The 22,636-nt window shown below is 33.0% G+C and overlaps 1 protein-coding gene across 1 annotated transcript in view; it reads left to right on the forward strand.

Moving 5' to 3' along the window:
* Positions 1-22,636, forward strand: part of LOC147069511 (uncharacterized) — a 71,195-nt gene extending 48,559 nt beyond the window's left edge. Inside the window, exons 11-19 of the mRNA XM_085950824.1 lie at positions 337-530; positions 12,826-12,960; positions 13,722-13,865; positions 14,826-14,998; positions 17,522-17,736; positions 18,048-18,134; positions 19,072-19,385; positions 19,938-20,068; positions 21,082-22,636. Of these exons, the coding sequence (XP_085806950.1) occupies positions 337-530; positions 12,826-12,960; positions 13,722-13,865; positions 14,826-14,998; positions 17,522-17,736; positions 18,048-18,134; positions 19,072-19,385; positions 19,938-20,068; positions 21,082-21,364 (1,676 nt within the window). The 3' untranslated portion in view covers positions 21,365-22,636. The remainder of the gene's footprint in view (positions 1-336; positions 531-12,825; positions 12,961-13,721; positions 13,866-14,825; positions 14,999-17,521; positions 17,737-18,047; positions 18,135-19,071; positions 19,386-19,937; positions 20,069-21,081) is intronic.

Below are 22,636 nucleotides of genomic sequence, written 5' to 3' on the forward strand. Positions count from 1 at the left end.
GTGTATAACTTGAATTTTTTTTTATTTTTTACCTTTTTGATCTGCGACCCAATTATTTAGGGCCTAAATAATTGGGTCGTAGATCAAAAAGGTTAAGAAACGCTGGTTTATTGTCTAGACTAGAGAAATGTCTCTCCGTGTTCAAAGGAGCTGCCCCGGTTTCCCCATCTCTTGTTGACGCATGGTTTTAAACGTCATTAATAAGTCATTACACCGATACAAAATAATAATATCGATATGGCATAAAGATGTATTGATGACAAAGTCTATCGATAATCTCGAAGTATCGAATCATTGTTTTGTTACTAATTAAATAAAAACTTTTACGTTAGTAAGTTGTTATTGCTTCGAGTCGTCGGTCGCGCTGTGGCTTGACATTAAAAATAAACAAATTAATAATCATTTATTCGCTTACGTTATTTTATATAAATCTTTTTATAAAGCTGTTATCAACGATGAGTTATCAACGTTTTCTTATATATTTTGCTGTTATCTTGACATGCAGCAAGACGGAATCACAGGCAAGTTTAGTGAGAAATTCTATTTATACATCCTAAATAATTAAGTCATTTAAATTTTTGGATCCCCATTTATTATTATTATTATTATCAATGTGTCCAGCAAAATTATCGGACAATGGAATTATCGATAAACAGCGAGATTAGTAGTAATTTGCAAATCTTAATAAATCTACCGAAAACCGGAAAAAAAAGTAAGCTTGTAAAAAAAAAACAATTGAGGCTATTAATTTAAATGTATGTAACCTCCGTTTTGACTTTTTTATATTTTTCTTGATTCTGTTATAAACTTTACAAATACAATATATTATCAAATCCAGCTTCGTTTGTTAATTAATTGTTAAAAACTGTAACAGAATTGAACTGGAGGTTGATTGCAAAGTCGTTTATATTCACCAATCTCCTTTTTTTATAACCTATAAGCCAACTTTTAACATGATTTCTTATTATTAATACCTTTTTTTAGCCCCCACCCCATGACACCCCAATAATACTGACTATATTCAGACCGTGGCACTGAAGTGCGAATTACGATGGTAGTGCTAGTTATTGATTATCTTCGAATACAATTTACCTAACTTAATCTGGCCAAACTTAACAGGCAATAAATAAAGACGTTCGATTACACATTTTGATCAAAGTGTTGCCATTTATTTTAACACAATGCTTACGGGCCCTTTTAATTAATTTTGTAATTAACGTGTTAATTTGCATTTGAAAGGTAATTAGCAAAACCACAATTTTGTGCGGCCCGTAAGCTATGGGTTATATATGCAACAATGATCAATTTCTACAAAAAAAAATCATATTGCATTCGACGTATGAGCTATAACTAGCACTACAATCAAAGTTTAAAGTTTCGTATCACGCCCTGACTATAGTGGGCCATAAGAAAAATATTTATGATTTTTTATCAGAATTTATAAGATCTGGGGGAGATAATAACAGGGATTCGAACCGTTATTTTTTTTCGTTTCGGTGTTCATTCTGGTCCAAGTAATATATATATATATATCGATTCGGTTCCGGGTTTCGTTCCGAAAAAACAACGGTTTTTCCGGTTTTCGGTTGTCGGTTCAGCTCCGAGTGATTAATTTTTAAATACATTTATTTGTACTTATTTAAAAAATATTTTCTACCACAATTGTGAACATTTTATCGTAAGTGCCTACTTGTATGATAACCCGGCGCCACGCTTCGTAACCAATCGTTATGTGATCATGAATTATTTCTTTGCGCCTTGAATTTGACACATTTCAAATGAAAAACAACAGCATATTTATTTCGTATTTATTTTATAATATGTATTTGCGCGTGTTTGAACATGTACCGAACCGAAAAAAACGATATTTTTTTTTCGTTTCGGTTCCGGTTTTCGCTCCGACAAAAATAACGGTTTACCATTTTCGGTTCAGTTCCGGTTCGAAGCCTTGGATTATAATAATGATAATATATAGTGTCATTTAATAATAATTATTGCTGTGTAAGAAACATCTATAAATTATGGCAAGCTATAGAATGATTCGTTCGAGTCACCCGCAACACATGTCTCAAGAAGTTGTAAACATATTGTCAATGCACTTATCCTAGAATAGAATATTTGCGAATACCTATATTTTTGTCCTGTACAAAATTATATTAATTATATTTTATTCATATCATTATCCTCATTCATTACAATGTAAAATTTCTATTCTATCTTAGTATATAATGTTAATTATTGTATTATTTTGCTATACCTACTTGTCGTTTGGGTCATTGATTCATTGTGAGTTATGAGTCACTTTCGAGCTTACTATTTAATAATTAGTAGGTACTAACGATTGAGAACATTGGCGTATCTACCTATTATTTATTATATGGAAGAATTGTGTGAAAAATAAAATGACTAGGTAGTCTGCCATAAAATCATAACATAAAAAAATCTCAATAAACAAATACCTACATATTATGAAAATAACTAAAAAACGAACTAGTTGCCATACCTACTGCGTTAATTTGCAAACGTCAATTTATACTGTTACTTTAATTAAAAATAATTAAGTAATTTCTATAGGATGTTTAAAGAGAATAATAATTTGTTATAAATACATCAGTATGTGCTGAAAACTCACACACAGACTTTCAGTTCAACCGTCTGCCGCGATCGCCCCTGATCCACTTTTGAGTCGTGACCGAATTGAAACAATTCCTATTTTTTAGGCAAGATCGTGCCGAAGATTATCGAGAACGTACGAAAATATCCGAATTAACCTTGAGCTTCCAAGTGTGGCCACACGAGCGTGTCCTATTTGACATAACACAAATGTGACGTTTACATAACGAAGGCTGACTGAATTCATTATTTTAACAGACAATAATAATGCAAAACAAAAATAATACCCTAGTAAATACAATCAGCAACTTGTTACTTGTCTAAAATTTTATTTGTTGCTTTACTTATAATTGTTCACAATAGCAATGATTTTTAAACCAATCAAATCAAGCGTCAGTACGATTGAGTTGGTAGCTCAATCGTTCCGTGTAATTGCTTTCAATGTCGACGATTGCTCACGACGATCGTTGAATCTGGTTGGGTATGCGAGTCTGTTGTGTAATTAGGCCTTTCGAATGCAGTCCTCTTTTATTTATAGTTTAAAATTTCCTGCAAATTTGAAAGAAATGTACTTACATACTTACCAGTGGCGCGTGGTCCATAGACGCTGTGATTGCGGCGCATGCCTTTAGTATTCTAACAGCGCTCAAAATGGAAAAGTTTACGAACCGGAGCGCTCGACAGTTTTCTGAAGAACAATACATAGTTATCATAGTTAGAAGACACAGTTATCAAATGTTATGTGTATTTCATAAAAATAAGTGTGTTAGATTTTCTATTATATGGCCTATCTAGCTCAGACGGTCAAATTATTTTTTCCACTAGACGGAAGGATAATTTTACCGATTTCACGAACAGGAACAGCGCTCCGGTCCATTGCAAGTCCTGTATTCTAAAAATATATTCATATTCTAGAATTATATATACCTACATATCAATAAAACAAATAAATAAATTGAACGACCTATTAGTTGCTTGATACTGCTACATATGGGATCAAATGTGATGTGGTGAGAGACTTTGGTCTTTTATATGCTTTGTAAATATTTTCCCATTATTTTAATACCTACTACGTTGTCGACGCACAATTTGATTTGGAACTGATGACAGCAACACTACAATATTCACTAGGTTTTAAAAATATGTAATCGAGTATTCTGTAGAAATAATGTATTTAAAAATTGAAAAATTAAGCGTGACAAAAAATGATAAAATTATGTCAAAATACCGCTATGATTTCAACCTACATAATAATATGTAGGATATGCTTTTTAAGAGCGTGTCCGATCTCAAAAGACACCGCACGCCATTGATACTTAGCTATTTTATTATTTATTTTAAGCTAACAGACAGATTCATAAAAAAAATGGTACCGATTCGGTATCTTCCTGTAATCAATAAATAAACATACCTATTATTTTCTTCATATTTTTAATCAAACAAAGGTAGGTAAGTACCTAGATATTATATAACTTCACTTAATGTTTGTATCAGGGAACTCAGAAATAATGGGAACGGACATACCTAACGGGTGTGGAGTAACAGACAACCGATCTCGAGTGTGAAAGAATATGGGATAAACTTAAACACGTTTCAATAATACGCCATCCTAAGCTTGTCCTTCGTTCTGACAACTGCTCTCGGTTTATGCACTGACGCTCATTCAATATTGGTGTATTTGAAGGTTGCAACACACACTATTGCACGTCTATAATGTGTGGTTCATTTTCGTAGGACACAACACATTCAACATCCTGCGTGCGAAAATGTAGTGTATTGGGGGTAATAGCCTATCGGATTTATGTTTATTAATCTGTTCTGTGGTTTGTATTTTGTTTTGTGAAATCCACTTTTGGATGATACCTACATCTGGAAATATGAGATATTTAAAAAAAACTTAGCTCAATATACATGTTTTTTTTTACTTATGCTGTAGGTCCAAGGTCATGTATTTTAATTTTTTTTCAAGTGTAGATAGGTAGGTAGATACTGAAGTGATAAAAAATATTATTTTAATTTTACTGATACCATTTTTTGAAATAACAAAAACATTATTTTTACTCCTTCATTATAAATATACCTAGTTAGGATAATATATCTTATAAATGAAAGTGAGACTGAAATAGAGTAACCTACCATCTAAATCTAAATGTTCATAATAATCAAGAATCATTTCCTATTCAGTTTAAGCCAACTTCACACTATTATCGTGCGCCACTCATTCAGTCAATACCATCTGCAAATATATTATATATTGCCAATTTCTAAACACACGTTCCAGGTACATGTGACACGCGTCATCTGTACAATCTCTGAAACTTTAATAGTTTAATGGATTATGAATGCACATTAAACCAGAAGGTTGGAGCGGACCATTTTTTACGTTGCTCCGCTCCGGGACTTAATACTTACTCCAGCTCCGCTTCAGGGTCTGCTTCGCTCCAGGTAAAAAGTTTTAATAGGTACTTACCTATTATATATTATCATGTGTAGATATGTACAATTAACGTTAAAAAATAATTAGTTTTGAAATGAGGTTTATTAATCGTCCTTTTCATTATTAATTCCACAAAACAAAATTACAAAGCAAAAAAAAAGCACCAAATCGTCTTTCATTATCTGCCTCTTCTATAAAAAAGTGAAGTTATTTATTACATACTTGGCCGTATTTCAAATAATTCCAGTATTGAAAAGTGTCAAATAATATAATATTTGCATCGGATTTTAGGACGAAAATTTAATAATAAATAAACATTCGGAGCAGTGAAGCACTACAAATTTTCGGTGCTCCAGCTCTGCTCCTGCTCCGGGTAAAACCTCATTGCTCCACCGCTCCGTGCTCCTGCTCCGAGCTCCGCCCCAACGCTCTGCACTAAACCATTATAAATTGAAAATCACGAAACGAAATGGCAAAAGGATTTATCGAATCGCCATCAAGTGTAATAATATCAGATAAAGTCCAAATTCTGAATCAAGCGCAAGTCTAGTGCACGCCATTCACAACAAGGATCTTTGGACGTTCTTCCTGGGATGCGGGATGCACGCAGGATAATTTTGAAAGGTGCCTATCGTTCATTACGCCACGGTATAGACCCGAAATGGTATAGAGATGTGGCAGGTAGTAATGGGAAATCACGTGAGTTCAAACTTGTTCTATCCAGCGCTCGAAATGGAAAAGTTTACGAACCGGAGCGCTCGATAGTTGTCTGAGGAACAATACATAGTTATCAAATTTTATGTGTATTTCATAAAAATAAGTGTGTTCGATTTTCTATTATATGGCCTATCTAGCTCAGACGGTCAAATTATTTTTTCCACTAGACGGAGGGATAATTTTACCGATTCCGAACTGCGCTCCGGTCCATTTCGAGCCCTGTATGACCAATTAATTATACCCAACAATAAGAAATTTAATAATCGATTATTAATTTCAAACTGCAATACTGTTCCAATAATAAATTATAATATTACATTGTATGGATTTAGAGTTGCCACTTCATAACTTTGCACTCCGGCTCTAGAATGAAAATGATGTAAGTAATATATTCTAAATATATTTTTTTATATATTATATATATTAGGTACTACATATTATGTAATAAGTGAACATATTATTATTTTGATCTAACTTTATGTGAGGTAATCAGGCAAAGAGACGTATCGGTGTAGTAAAAAGTATAAACAAGTGCAGAATTATAAAGCGTAAATACTCTACGACGCACGTATCTATACAATCGATCGGTATGATAAATAATTTGATTGTCAGTTGACAATATTATGTATGTAGTGAAACCGAAGGGCGCAGGGCGTCGTGGTGCTTGTTTCCAGGCCGTATCGTTGTCCGGAACTTTATCAAACAGGTCTCATCAACACTATGTGACACGCAATAATTTTCAATCATGAGTAGGTACTTATATTATGTATAAAATTTTGTATTTGCTATTTTTAACTGTAGGTATAAAACATCTAGAACTAATATATGTATTTTCATAAAATACGAGAAATGTGCTAGAAGTGATTAGTCAGTTCAAGAAAAGTGGGGAATGGGGTGATTAGGAATAAAAAAAATAAATCCAATACTATTTTAATTAGCACTAGGTACAGAACTAGAAATGATATTCATACAGCTTAGTTTGAAATAATAGTAGATCGTTCGCATATCATGGATCCAGAGCTCGAAATGAACCGGAGCGCCGTTCCGGTTCATGAAATTCCTAAAAGTATCGCTACGTCTCGTAGAAAAAATAATTTGACCATCTACGTTAGATAGGTCATATAACAAGAAATCTACATAACACATTACATTCATTTTTTATAAAATTTACATAAAATTTGATAACTATGTTAATATTTTTGTAAAAATTTTACGAAAAAAATATATTTAATATTAAGCGCTCCGGTTTCTAAAAACTTCCACTTCGAGCATTGACCCAACACAAACGGCAAAATAAATTACGTGACCATGCAAAACATGAACTTCAAATATGCTCCATATAATAATGACTAGCACCGTGAGTGTAAAACCAACACATCTGCAAATTTTTCAATTTCGAGATTAAATGCAAAACAACTGCAAAAGTGTTGAACCTGATAATGTAAAAGTGAAGTAACTGGAAGAACATGCAATATAATGTAGATATAAACCAAATATTATAGTTTTTTTTAGAAACTCTATTTCTCCTAACAAAACGAAGACTTCAAACCCTAATTATCCAAAATATGTCTTTTGCAGATGCCTTGGTTTTACACTCACGGTGCGCGCGAGGCCACGTTCTAATATAGAGAGGGGATATGATATTTATTTTATAATTTGACGATTTTGTGCTCTTGGTTTAGATTACGCTTAAAAATAAAATAAATATGGGATTAAAAGTGGAGTGGAGAAGAGATTTTGTGACGAAATATAATATAGACTATAGAGTATAGGGGTCAAAAATATGGACGATCCCAAAACAAAACAATCAACACTATAATAGGTACCTATCTGATTAGATTCTAATAATTGTAAACTTATAAGTCAACAGTAATTTTATTGTTTAACCAAACGGTAATACCTACCTATTATGTTTACGATAATTGTCCTGTTTTCAAAATTTTTTGAATCGTAAATAATTTTAGGTAGGTAGAGGAATAGGTACCTACCTACCTAAATAATTAATTATTTTCAAGGAATAAGGAAATAATTTGTCGATAGACTTGAAACACCGTTTATATTGGAGTTTATTTTTGTGTTGTTCCTGAAAACTTGATTTTTAAGATTTAATTTTGATTGTTAATAATAATAGTGATTGGGGTTTATCCTACATGAAAGAAATATACCAGCCATGTCTGAGAATATGACACAAGGAAAGACATTGCTCGTTGCAATTTTTCTGATATTACAGAATATCGACTGTCATAATAAGACATTTTTCTGGAATGTAAGTAGATTGGTGTTGCCATTTTTTAGTAGTAAAGAATTAATTATTATACTCTATGCAGTGTTGCCATATTTTGAAAGTGGAATTATAGTACAATGCCTTCAAAATTATAGTATTTCGGTAAAAAATATAGTACGCGTTGAGTAACCAATAATTTTCTGCATTTTCAAAAAATTATACGTGGGGTAATTAACGTCTTGTTTTTTTAGACAAAATATCCATGAAGGATAATTATCGTCTTATTTTTTTAGACAAAATTCAAATGTTAAGTCAGTAGCTTCCTAACTTTTTGTTACTATGCCTCCCTTTTAAAAAAATCTAATCCAGACGCCTCCCCCCCCTTATTTCATTAAATAATACAGACACCTTTTTAAATAGTTAATAATGTACCTACTTACGAATACAAAAATGAAAAAAAAGAAACAAGGTTTTACTACTTACATTACCTACATTAATTTTTGACGAATGTGCTTGTTTATTAGCACAATCAATTTCAATAGTAGTCAATCCAATTCATCTTCGTTCATTGACAAACGGATTCATATTATGGACCCTACATCCTGAAGCGGACCCCCCCCCAGGTCAGGATTTTTCAACCACATATTTAAAATACTTTTTTTGCTATTAATAAAATATTGTGAAAAGCGCATTAGCAATCTAACCAAAAACTCAGTAAATAAATTTTTGTTTGCTTCAATATATCTGGCGTAGAAATCATTTAAAAATGAAGACATGGCGAACTTTTCTTTTTTTCATTTTGATTTCCTAAGCTCCAATTTTTTATGAATGCCTTCACTTTGTCGTTTTAAATCACTGAATGCATTAGATTTATTCACTCATTTTTTTTTTAATTTCTACCAAATAGACAGTTTAACATCAAAATTATCGTTCCTAAACAAATTTGCCTCAAATTTGAACATTATGATTAATTTGACCCTTTTATTTAATTTTTTACGAGATAGCCATTGCGCTTCACAATAGTATAGATATGCGGGATTATAAAATTAGTCTCCATATTTGCAGAAAGGTTTGCAAACAATCTTCTATAGGACTGTTTTTGTGTAGTTTATAACTAGCGGCCGTTTTATGAACTATGCATTTGCAAACTGCAAACCTGTGGCTACATTAATCGTGTTAAACTTTTCGCGCCTCCCTTTGCAACACCCCGCGCTTCCCAGTTTCAAAATCGCTGTGTTAAGTAATTAACGTCACCTTTTTTTAGACATAGGGATTATTTTTTTTTTGCTTCTCACGGATTATTTTGTCGTTGTTTTTCTTCTATTGTCAACCTTTTTTCCGATTTCTCAAAATTATAGTATTTTGGGCGTACTATACCTGTTTTATATCGTACATAGTACTCAGACGAAAATTATAGTACAAATACTATAATTATAGTACGGTTGGCAACACTGACTCTATGAGAACCAATGACATTAATATGAGAACAATGTAAATATTTTTATTATGTATTTATCAGACTCTATACCTATCCTAAATACTTTCCTGTCGATATTTCAGAATATCAATAATAATATGTACCTACATAAGTACCTAGTATTTTTTATTTGACATCAATAATAATAATAATAATATGTACACATATAATATACAAATTGTATATAGGTAGGTGCGTATTATTATAACAAATAATTTGCGTAGTTATGCACAAAGCAGCCGAGCCACACAAACCTCAAACAGAGATAGAAGCACTTTTATGTAAATTGTGTTTCTTTAAATCAGCAAAGCCTCTGTATACTGTGTATACTTTTTGAATGATAGATATTATATATATATATGATTTTGTATAACTTTTGAAGAGATAAAAGCATATAATCTATGAAATTTTGGTGTTTTAGCAGTCCAGGTGTTTTGAGTAAAATGATTTTTTTTAGAATGTGCATTTTGCAGAATGCAGCCATCTCTTATTTTTGTAAGAAAAGTCTTTATTTTTGATTATTTTCTTTAAAAATAGCCTTATAAGTTACTAAATTATAATGGAAATTTCAAAATTCTAAAAATAATTCGAAAAACTTGTAAATTATACATCAATATTTAGCTGCTTGGCACTATTTTTTATATGAAAAATCTGTATATTATATTACATATAATAAAATGAAAAACATATAATGTAATTGAGAAAATAATGTTTATTAATTGAATGTAGAAAAACACACCTTACAGTTACGATTTTAAAAATTTACCTAAGTACATAATATTATCATTTGGCTGCTTTTTGCAAAACGAATATTGCATATTTTTAGAACGCATTTATATGACATTTTTGTATGACAGCAGCTTGGTTGCTTTATGCAAATCGAAAATGTCATATTCTGCGATTTGCAAAATCTTTAAAACGCATTTATATGAGATGTTTGTATGACAGCAGCTTGGCTGATTTGTGCAGAACGTAAAACAAACGTGTGAGATTATGGAAATCACAATAACTCACTTTTTTCAAAATTGTGGCTTGGCTGCTTTGTGCATAACTACGCTCAATTGTTAGTTGGTGTTCATACTTTTGGCGGGATTGAATATTATCTGAGCTCCATTTTTTTGTAATTTATTTTAATTTTGATTTTAACTGTTACAATTTGGCGCCAAAATGTTGTTAAACCAAAGAGATTAAAGATCCTGCAATCCCTTTGTTAAACATTATAATATTATTGTTATACAAACACACATTGTAATAATATACTGTCGCTTTTCTGTAAACGTTGAATATAGGAAAACGCTCACAATATTTTATTGTTAACATCTTTTATGGTGTTAACTGTCAATTCATAATCAAATCGACCGATACACATATCTACTTTATTTTATTTATTTTCTGGTGAGTTTAATCGTGAATTGTAATGAATTCATGTTATGGAGTGATTGCGATTTGAAGTTTGACATGCCCTATAAAATCACAAATAATGTTAATTTCTTTTTGCTTTATGTGCATGTTCTATATCGGATGTAAGTACTTCATTTTTTTCTAGCATAAGTACCTACATATTTATATAACATAGACACATAATCCTTTGTTAACTCTAAATATCTAAATTATCGACTTACCAACTTTTGGCACTTTTGGCTTTTTTACTGTTTTTTGTTTTTGGAACCAATGAAAGATAATAAAATTTATTAACCTAATAATATAACCCAAAAATAATTCAAATCCATTTAATAATAAAATTATTGGTGATAATATAATATACATATTTAAATCATTATCATCCTAAATAAATCTATTGCAAAATGAAGTCCTCCTTGCCGATTCCATTAGGCATTATATTATTTTTTATGGCTGTTAACAATTTGACTATTTTTCTTTTGAACCAATGATAGTTATTTAAATTCAATTAACCAAGATAACCCAAATATATTTAAGCCATTCAACAAAAATGGTTATATCGTTATCATCATCAGCCTGGATCAATCCACTTCTAGATAAATTTCTTCCCAGCCGAATTTTACTCTTCCTAGTTCTATAATATATTGTTATATTTATCGGAATTTGTGATATTCTATTTTTATTTATATCAGCCTGAATTAATCCACTGCTGAATGAAGGCCCCACTTATCTAATTGCATTCCTCTGGTAATATAGTAATTGCGGTAACCAGTCGAGGTAAAATTTGGTTGAATTCAATTCGAGTTCACACTTCTAACATCTACCTACCTATTCTCTTTCCCCAATAATAATATCGACCGTGTTTAGGAAAAAGGGCGTAACCCTTACAGAAAAAAAATTTACAGGAGGGGCAAAAAACTTTTTTTGAATGATTTTGGTTTAATATTTAAAAAAAAAAAAAAAAGCCACAGACATTGGGTGTATGATGATTGATGATTTGTTGTAATATATTTTCGATCTAATAATAATTAAAAAAGTTATTACAGAAAAATCATTAAAATTGAGGGTGAATTCTTTTTTCCTTATATTAAAACTTATTTATAGCTCAATTAAAACCTGAATTTATATAATAATTCGGCATTTGCGGCTTACTTATTTTTTATAGAAGGAGTATGTAGTAGTTGTATACATTGATAATATCTAATAAAATCACTTTTCGAAAAATCGAGGGTTACGCCCTTTTTCCTAAACACAGTCGATATGGTGATAGAGAATAAAATAAATATGGTGATAGAAATAACTATTTTCATTTCCATGCCTACATAGGAAAATATAAAGTGAACACATTGTGATTTTATTCAGTAAGTGCATTGAGTACTGATATTCAAATAAATTACTATTTTCACTTATACGCAGAACATTTCAAAGCACACAAAGAAGTTTTCATATAACCTTTTTGGGGAAATAGGTTGTTATTGGCAACAAGTAGCAAACTACGGCACCGTCGACGCATATATTTTTTATCACAATTTTATTAAAATCCAACATCATGACGTCACGAAGACGCCAAGCTGTCTGCAAGATCTAGCAAAACAACTGGCTTTGCTAGTAAATTATAATTATACCAACGCCCACAATGACCGAACGGCTTACGCATCAGCTAATAATGTTGTGAGTCCCAGGTTTGAATCCTGGGTCTGGCAAATACACATATTGTTTTTCAAAAAAAACAAAAATCTGTTAATTAACGAACCTCCACCCCATGGAGGCCCATTTTATGATCGTATTAGAATCGGACATGGTCCAAGAAAAAAACATAAACTGAATAAAGCAAAATAAATTAATATTTCTATAATAAATAGTTGTTGGGAATTTATCAACGAAACCCCTAATTGTTAACATAAAACAATAAAATTTAATTTAATTGTAGCATTTTCTTTGTCGTGTTTTCTTCAGGTGGCAGTGGATTCGTCTTCGTACGTGGCAGGAGTCGTGGAATATCATCCCAACTTTGATCTCGATCAGGCCCCTGATATAATCAACCACAATTTGGAAAATTATGTCAAATTTATCCAAATGGCTAAAAATAAGGTAACGTAATAAAATCACATATACCACTGATGTTTCGAGTGTTTAGACTTGTAAGGAGAGTTTGCCCTACCATAAACCATCAGCCATTGTGGCACATCGGCGATTCGTTGCTATCTGTAGGTCCAGGTTTTAATCCTGGTGGCTGGATAAAATTAATGTGATATTTCCTTCAATCATTTTGTTGTAACGAAGATTTTTAACATACTAATAAACACTACAACAGACCATGGGGTCCAGTAACAGTTACTAATGTAATAGCAGTGAAACAATCACAGAAACACATAGATCTACTGTGACCTCCCTAGGGAATCGATCCTGGGGCCACCAAATGAGAAGTTAGTACTGCACACATTGGACAACATTAATGAATATTACTTGGAGATCATTTTTAATGAAATGCCAGTGCGCCGATTAGGAGCATATTTATAAAAAGATAAAAACTTTGAGATGAAACTTGAAAAAATTACCAGGTGGCAGTGCCACCTGTCAAACTGTCACTGAACAAATGCTGTCATAGAGTGGTACCGAAGGGCCACTATTTTATAATAGATTTTAATGGCTACTCTAAAACCTGCTGAATCAACTGATAGATTCGGCGGAACTAGGGACCAAGAAGAATGGAAGGTGCTGTATCCAGCAGCGGATTGAGCCCGGGTGATACGGTTGTACATAATAAATATTATGCCAATTAATAATAATCTAATAATGAATTTTGGAACTTATCACTTTGGCTCAGCTATAATTGAATACTTTATTTTCAGTCTGTGGACATTCTGGTATTTCCAGAGGCAACATTCAACAGACATTGGGCTGGAACTCCAGAATTCAATAAAAGGATGGCTTTCGTAGTTCCTGAAGACAGTGAGAAGACAATTGTATGCGACGATGCCGAAAATTACCACAAAGTAAGTGAAAATCTAATAACTGCAATGTGTTGTATTTAGGCAAAGATGTTGATAAAACCTTCTTCTATAGAGAACGGAGCCTAAATGTATGAAATTGAAGCAATAAACAGGACCTCTGGTATACTAATTAAGTTAGCTACAAGTGACCGCATTGCATTACTGGTTCATTTGAAGAGAACTTCATACTTATACTACCTGTGACATTTGACTATAGTTTCAGATTCACCCATTAGTTGATTACATACATGATTCTATGTGCAGAAACGAGCCTTGAATACTTAATTTCATATGATTGGATCGTGTATAAATGAATTTAATTTCAAATTGACATTATTCACACATCTCACATATTGCCAAAAAAGCTGACGTTTAATTAATGTAGAAAGATATTTCCTCGTCAATTTTTTGTAGGCATGATAAATACATTGATTATTTTTAAGATGAATAATCACATAAAAAGCACCAAAAAATGCTTATGTAGGTATACATAGTAATAAGGCTTCAGAATGCGAACCAACATTTTGTTTTTGGGGCTGCCAATAGAAGAAAATATTAAACTTGTTACCAATACAACCGCACGTATAATCATATAACCGAAAATCAAACTGCCTTCAAAATTCATAATACGAAATGCGTACAAGCCTCCTTCTATCTAGATTTTAAATTCTTTATATTAATAATTAGGAGTGGCTGACTGAAACAACATGGCGGAAATGGAACAGCTGTTTAATAAAATTCTATTTGACTTATAAATGTCAAATTAATGACAGAAAACATTGAATTCTAAACATAGATATCATAATATGGTACATTTAATCGAATATAGGTCTAATTGCATAAATGTTATTCAACCACTGATAAAAATGCTTATTCTGTCATGGGTAAATGCGATTTGTAATCATATTTATAATAATATTATATTAACCTGTATTCCTTATACTAAATAATATTTTTTCCTAGATGCTCGTAGGCATATCATGTGCAGCCAAAGAGCACCAGATGTATGTGGTGATTAATGTTGTGGAGCTAGCTAATTGTACCAACAACACTACTGATGGCAGTTGCCCAACGTCTGGATTATTTTTGTTTAACACAAATGTTGTCTTCGACAGAAACGGGGCTGTTATATCAAAGTAGGTAATTGAAGAATTATCTGTAAACTAGATAAAGACACAAAGTCTACAGTGATCCCTACATTGTCTGACATCTGTAAATGATGAGTCAGTTGAGCAGACTATATCTTGAGGATGGTTGGTGGATGGATTGGTGATTTCCTGGAGGTGGTTAGAACCGTCAGCGGGTTATAGGTATATAGTGGCAACAAAAAAGCAATAATGTCTCGAAATAAATAATAAAGCTTTAGATAATATTGTTCCTCATTTTTTTATATCCGTAACAACAAAAATGCATCCAGCGATCACTGCTATATTAGGCTTCTGATTTTGATATAATTTAGCAGATTCAGCATAACATATCGTCGCTATAGGATTTGTTTCCTGAATAGACCAAATGTCAATTTTACAGGAGACGAAAAACAAATTTCATTGTCGTATATTTAAATATCAGTAGATGTATCAATCATTCTTTCTACACTGTATGATTGTAACATTATCTAAGAATAGAGTCCAAGAATAATATACTGGTATAAATCATTAAATGCACAGAAAATGCGTTTTATTTACAAGTACTCACTGTGGATATTCGGGAAATTTTTAGCGCTCTCTCAGAATAATGGATATTCAGGACAAAACAAGGACGTTCGGGATTTATGACCGTAGCGTATTGCTGCACGGCCCACGGATTACTGAGTGGTCAAAAAGTACGCGCCCAGGGCTCGAAATGGAACAGAACGCACCGGAGCGCCGTTCCGGCTCGTGAAATTTGTAAAATTATCGCTCCGTCTCGTGGAAAAAATATGTTGACCGTCTGAGCTAGATAGGCCATAGAATAGAAAATCTGACACACTTATTTTTATAAAATACACATACGATTTGATGACTATGTAAATATCTTCAGAAAATTTGTCGAGCGCTCCGGTACGTAAACTTTTCCATTTCGAGCGCTGTACGCGCCTCAAATGTTATATTTATTTACACGATAATTGTTAATAATTACTTCCACTATTTAAATACTTAATGATCGTAATTACCCAAGTTCGTATGTAATGATAACATGCGGCAATCGCTTTTTCGGTTTTTTTCGGATTAAGTAATAAAATAGTTTTTAAGTAATTAACTATTTTTTTATTGAACGAATAATTCACAAGATTTAAGAATATACCATTCTAACAATTGAACATACATAATTTTTAAAATCACTTCTGAGAAAATATATTATAACCAATAGAAAATATCTTTTTGAAAAAAGTAAGACACCCGGCAGGAATCGACCCTGCATCTCCTGGGTTTACGCCTCAGTCCACAAATTATCCACTATGCTACGAGGTGACATACTTATGACCACAAACTATAACTATTGGCCTTTTAATATCTGCTCATCACCATTCTTCAAAATCAAGCGACTATCGGCGATCGGTTTTTGTTTATTAAATAAAAGTAGGTATCTACTACTTCAATTACTAACCGACGTCACAGATTTCTCCAATATTTTATGATGGTACTTACTCGTACTTGCTAACAATTTTATATTAATACTTTTTCCAAAAAAAATATCTATGTATATATATCTGTATATTATTATATCTATATATTTCTATAATTAACAATTAAATTTATTACAAACCACCAAATAATATTATATATTTACTATTGTAAGGAATAACAACACAAAATAATAGCATGTATAAATTAATTACAATTGGCTGCTAATATTAGGTAGGTACCAATATCCAAGTATATAATATTCACCAAATAAATAGTTACTAACATACATATTAAATTAAATTAACTATCAGCGCATTCAAAAATAAATAATAGCATCGCCTTTATTTTCATAGAAATACCTAGATTAAAAGTAAAATAAAGACATAAGTACAATGTTTGATTAATAATAATTTGAAATAATAATGCTGGCCGAGTGGCTTAAATGCCGGCCTATAGAGTCGAGGGTCCCAGGTTCGAATCCTGGGTCTGGCAAGTAAACATATTGTTTTTCAATTTGTGTATGAGTCAGAGTATGGACCTAATAGGTTGAGCAAGTGGCTGACATGCATTTCTCGTAAAAACAAAAATCTGTCAATACAAACCTCCACTCTGTGGAGGCCCATATGATCCTATTAGGATCGGACATGGTCGAAAGAAGAATCATTATTATATAATAGCTATAAGTCATATTCGGGAAATAAAAACTCAGCCAGAGATCTATTTCGACCGAAATTAACTTGGATATTCAGGTACGAATAGTTGGACATTCGGGAGAACACCACGGAGTAATTATTGTAACTTAACATGGCGTATTCGGGTTTTTTAAAAAAATATCTCTGTTCCTAGATAAAAATATATTGTTTTTATAAATGATTTCGGTAGAGTTCGATAAAAGAAATTGAACTGCATTAAAATGTCGATTTCGACAAAAATGGATATTCGGGAAACAAATCCTATAGCGACGATATGCACACATTTACAGAGCAAGCAATCTAGGTACTGATAAGACAGTTGCGTACCTGGATTTGTATTAACATTTATGTTATTTTTTAGATACCGCAAAATAAACCTATTTGGAGAGCCAGGATTTAAACCATCATTGGATCAGAAACTTGGAGTATTCGAGACAGACTTCGGTGTGAAGTTTGGACATTTTATCTGTTTCGATTTGCTGTTTCAAATACCGGCTGTTCAAGTGTTACAACAGGAAAAAATTCAAAATGTCATTTTCCCAACAATGTGGTTTTCCGAAATGCCATTCTTAGTAGGTGAGTAAACCTGTCTCATATCCTTCCGTGTCATTCTCTCACCATCCAATTCAATACTGGAGAATATTTTGTATTCATCCACACATTGTCCTGGGGGTTCTCGTATAATATGTATTGTCACCAGCCAACCTTACCTTGTACTTATGTAAGCGGGCCACTTTAATTCACTATTAATTTTATCAAATATATCATTTTTTTGGGCTTGGCACTGACGTATTATGAGTTTTTTGTGTGTCAGACATATGTTGGTTTAGCAGTACTACCAATATAAGATAGCTATGTTTAACAACCCTTTTTGATTTGTTTTACAGCTGCGGAAATTCAACAGAGTTACGCATACACACACAATGTGAACTTCCTGGCATCTGGTGCCAATAATCCTCATGTGGGAAGTACAGGTTTGACTCTTTATTTTTTTATAGTTACACCTATATATTATATCTTGGATAGAAGAGTATCCTGCGTATAAATTACTGCCCCCGTAGAATGTGCCACATGGGACAACCCTGTAACTACCCATATTTCTCTAAGGGTTCAAAAACAATTTTTATATTGTAAGAGAAAACATTCAAGTCACAGACCAGCGCAGCAATAGGACATATCATTGTGATGATTCATCAGTGCATTGAATTAAGATTCACTGACATTAGTATTCTTATCAAAGAGCCTGTGACATATAATTAGATGCCATCCATAGACTGAAACCGTATGCGGTTTAGAACCGTGTGCCTTACTAAACTTATGATTTCTGTTCATAAAAATATATTTTCACTAATTTTGTAAGTGTAAATATATAGTAGAAACAGATCCGATCAGATACTACCTATATACTTTGTGAAAATATATTTAGTATGGCACACGGTTCTAAACCGCATACGGTTTCAGTCTATGGATGGCCTCTTAGTTGAAAATGAATTCTATCTACATGCTGTGGTGAATAGTGCTGGTGGGCTGTGAAGATACTAGGTGAATAGTGCACACTAAACTTTGTCAGTCATACTTATTCGTTTTCATTGAATTAAGACTTGAAAAGAAGTGATTTTAAACTTATTACCCTTTTCCTTTTACAAAGAAATTCAAATTTCAGAAATTATTTTGGCAATATACATTTAATAATTTTGTGGAATTAACTAGGTACTTAAATATAAAAATTGTTAAAATTTTGACAGAAGCATGCAACAACATTGTGGTGCTTACCACAAATCAATCTGCAATGCGAAATGACTTGCAGCTAATGTAATTTAATTTATCCGTCTATATAGAGAAGATTTTCTTCAATGTCTTTAATTCTCCGTGTCAATATTCAAATCAAATTCATACTTTCATATTCTGCAGGAAGTGGAATATACTCAGGGCGCGAAGGCGCGCTCATATCTGTGATGAGAGGCCAACCGACCAGCGAATTACTTGTTGCCAAAGTTCCCAAAACTCCGGTAACCATATCGAACAGAAGGAAAGTTCTCGACACCCACTCACCAGATTCTCCCGACGTGTTGGACGAGCTGCTTCTAAAACACGACAGATTGACTCACTATGAATCGTATTTGTTCAACGATTCGCTGGAAGATCAGACAGCCAACCTAACAAGTGGAAGAATCAACTGTGTTTTTAATCTTAAAATCGATTCGAATTCGGTTTCATTTGAGGAAGTGAGTGCACAATGATTTATTAAAGTTTAAACTGTTTTCCTTCTTTCATTAAAAATCAATAGAAATATAAAAAATATTTCTTACACCCAGTGGCAGGCTAAATGGTCACAAGGGGTCCTCCAAACATGTCAGTGCCTCGGACTTACACATACCTAAAACCACTATTGGTTTTTTTTTAAACATGTCTGATCCTAATAAGCTCATATAGGCCTCCACAGAGCGGAGGTTTGTATTAACAGAATTTTGATTTTACGAGAAATGGATGTTAGCCACTTGCTCAATCTAAAAGATCCATACTTTGACTCAAGAGCAAATTGAAAAACAATATGTGTATTTGCCTGACCCAGGATTCCAACCTGGGACCCATGACACTGTAAGCCATCGTGGGCCACTATAGATCCACCAGTATAAGTTGCCCGCCATACTTTTTATACTGTGATGAGCTTAGTTCTAAATTCGAACACCTGACGATTTATGATGGTATATGTATCTATAGTTACAGATAATTAATTGTGCTACATAATAGTGTTGACTTAGATTTTTATTTTTCAGGACCATGAATATTACAGATATCGGGCCATAGCTTTCGACGGAATTCGTTCGTTTGTTTACAAAGATAGCGGTGTAGCAAACTGTGGCATTGTCGCATGTACCAACGACAAATTGACATCCTGTGCAATGAGGTGGGTGTATATTTAATTTTATATTTAACTAGGTGGAAAGCCCATCCAAGGATATACCTAATATAATATCTAAATTCTTTTAAAATTATCAGGAGCATGCTAGCATAATTTAGGAATCCATGTAAAAAAATAGCCTAATTAATGAATTCATCTAATCCAAATGGCCAGAATGTCTTCTAAAACCATCCAATACTCATATCTTTTTCATACTTTCATGCAAAACGTTCCCCATTATTTGACCAAATATTTTATGATTTATTATAATTTAATTAATAACTGTGGGTAGTGCAAATGTCACTATTATCATTTGTTTTGTTCATCGACTTTAAAATAATGTTTTTTAAACTGGAACTTCGCAGAACACGTCTGCGAATTTTAGACTTACATTTGTGGAAAATATAAAATTACATATTATATAGGATATTATATAAGAGAACGTACCAAGCAGCCTCTCATCACACTGAGAGTGAAGAGGCGACGTTGAACCTGGCTCGGCCACATGCTGCGGATGTCAAAAGAGAACTTCAACATGGCTTGCCTGTTCTTCAAGCCAACCAGATTCCGGTGTCCCGGAAGGCCGCTAAATACTATCCAGAGTGTATACGGAAGAGCTATGGGATGCTGGTTCGACCTTGAACAATGCAAGAAGACTGACGAGCAACTTCTTCCTGGAGGCACCTCGTGGTGTCCATATGCTCCAACTAAGGGGTGGATATGGCCGAAGAAGAAGATTGTAAATTATAGCAACACCGCATTTAATACTAAACCATCTTTTGAAGTTCTTACAACAGCAAAATGTCTTGATTAGAAACTTAATTAAAAAAACTAAACCTAATGAACTTATTAAAAAATATTGACAACTATGGGTTATTAAAATATTTTGGTCCACAAATTTGAGCATGAAAGTATCCGTAAACGTCCCCATATTTTCTTTCATTATTGACCTGTAACATGTAATGGACTCATTTGTAAATGTCGATTATTTTATATCAACAAAATTGTATTTCTTTCAGATTCCCTAAATATTCAGCTCACCACGAAAGAATCCATATAAAGAGCGCTCAGATACTTGCCACCGTTCCGAAACCACACTACGACAAGACAGTGCATTGTGACAATATCGTCTACCACCCCGTCTCCCTCAGCACTAAAATAATGCCGTTGGATGTGGACAGCTTCGATTACAAGACAACAGACCTGCCGGAGTATCAGTTGCTCAATATGACGCTTACCAAGCCACAATCGGAGTTGCTAACCTTTGGAATAGCAGGGTTAATCTTCGACAAAAATAAATGACTGGAAACGGCTTAATTTGAAAATAATAATATATCTAGTTATAGCATAATACCCTATTTACATATGCATCGATTTACTGCTGATAGTACGTATTATTGCGGCCATAACAAGAAAATACACGTCTAAAGACGTATTATTGTGCAAGATGCAAGATTGCATGATATGGATTAAAAAAGTTCAGAAGCTTCTGAATTTTTACGCAATAATTGGTACATGCGCAGTAGAACGATAGTGGCATGCCTGCTGGAAGAAATACGGACTACACCGCACAGAACATTATGATGTTTACTGATTATCTACGAACCTGTCCAAACCTATCAAATAGCATCATACAATGACATCGCGTCTTGCTTACTCTTTAAGAATGAGATTGGCAAGACATTCAGCACTTTTACGTGTAAACAGTTATTATCGCCGTAGTTTAAAATACACACTATTGGTGCAAGTAAATCCATGCATGTGTACAGGCGCTATTATATATTACATTACATTTTTTTTCAATAGAGGGGTTTCAATAACTGCAGTTAAGATGACGCTAAGTTTTTACGCTCTTAATAAAACCAATAGTTTTTTCATTCTTAACTCCTAAGTTTCTGTTTTTCTTTTAGTTTTCACCAAGTTGTATTAATGTATGTCTCTTCAAAATTTTTTTTTAATCTATTTTAATATGACTAATATTTGTGTGAAAATAAAATAACAAATGTTTATAAATTAGTTGGAGCATATGGACACTACGAGGGGCCTCCAAGAATCTCTGTCGCTAGCCAGTCTTCTTGTATCTTTCTAGATCATATCAGCATCCCGTAGGTCCACCGTATATACTCTATGTAGTATTTAGCTGCCTTCCAGGACGCCAGAATTCCGTTGGCTTAAAAAATAGTTAAGCTAGGTTGAGGTTATCTTTTAGCATCCGCAGTACGTGGCCGAGCCAGGTCCAACGTCGCCTCTTTACTCTCAGCATGATGAGAGGCTGCTTAGTGCGTTCTCTTATCTTCTCGTTCCTTCTGAAGTCAAACCACCGCATGCCCGGTATCCGTCACAAACATCTGTTCTCAAAGCTCAGTATACGGAGTCTTCGTAAAGTGCCATTATTCGCTACCGTAAAGCAGCACTGTCAGAATAGGCAACATTTGGTTTCGACTGAGTACAATCGTGAGTCCCAGAGTCCCATCGGCATCCAGTCTGGTATCTAGTCTTAGGATTTTATATTTTTATAAAAAATAGTGATAATAAAATGTATTCAATTATGGTATAATAAAAATGAAATTATCT

The sequence above is a fragment of the Rhyacophila brunnea genome, unplaced genomic scaffold (assembly GCF_057557595.1).
Source record: "Rhyacophila brunnea isolate RB1 unplaced genomic scaffold, BYU_Rbru_1.0 scaffold_23, whole genome shotgun sequence".
NCBI classification, from domain to species: Eukaryota; Metazoa; Arthropoda; class Insecta; order Trichoptera; family Rhyacophilidae; genus Rhyacophila; species Rhyacophila brunnea.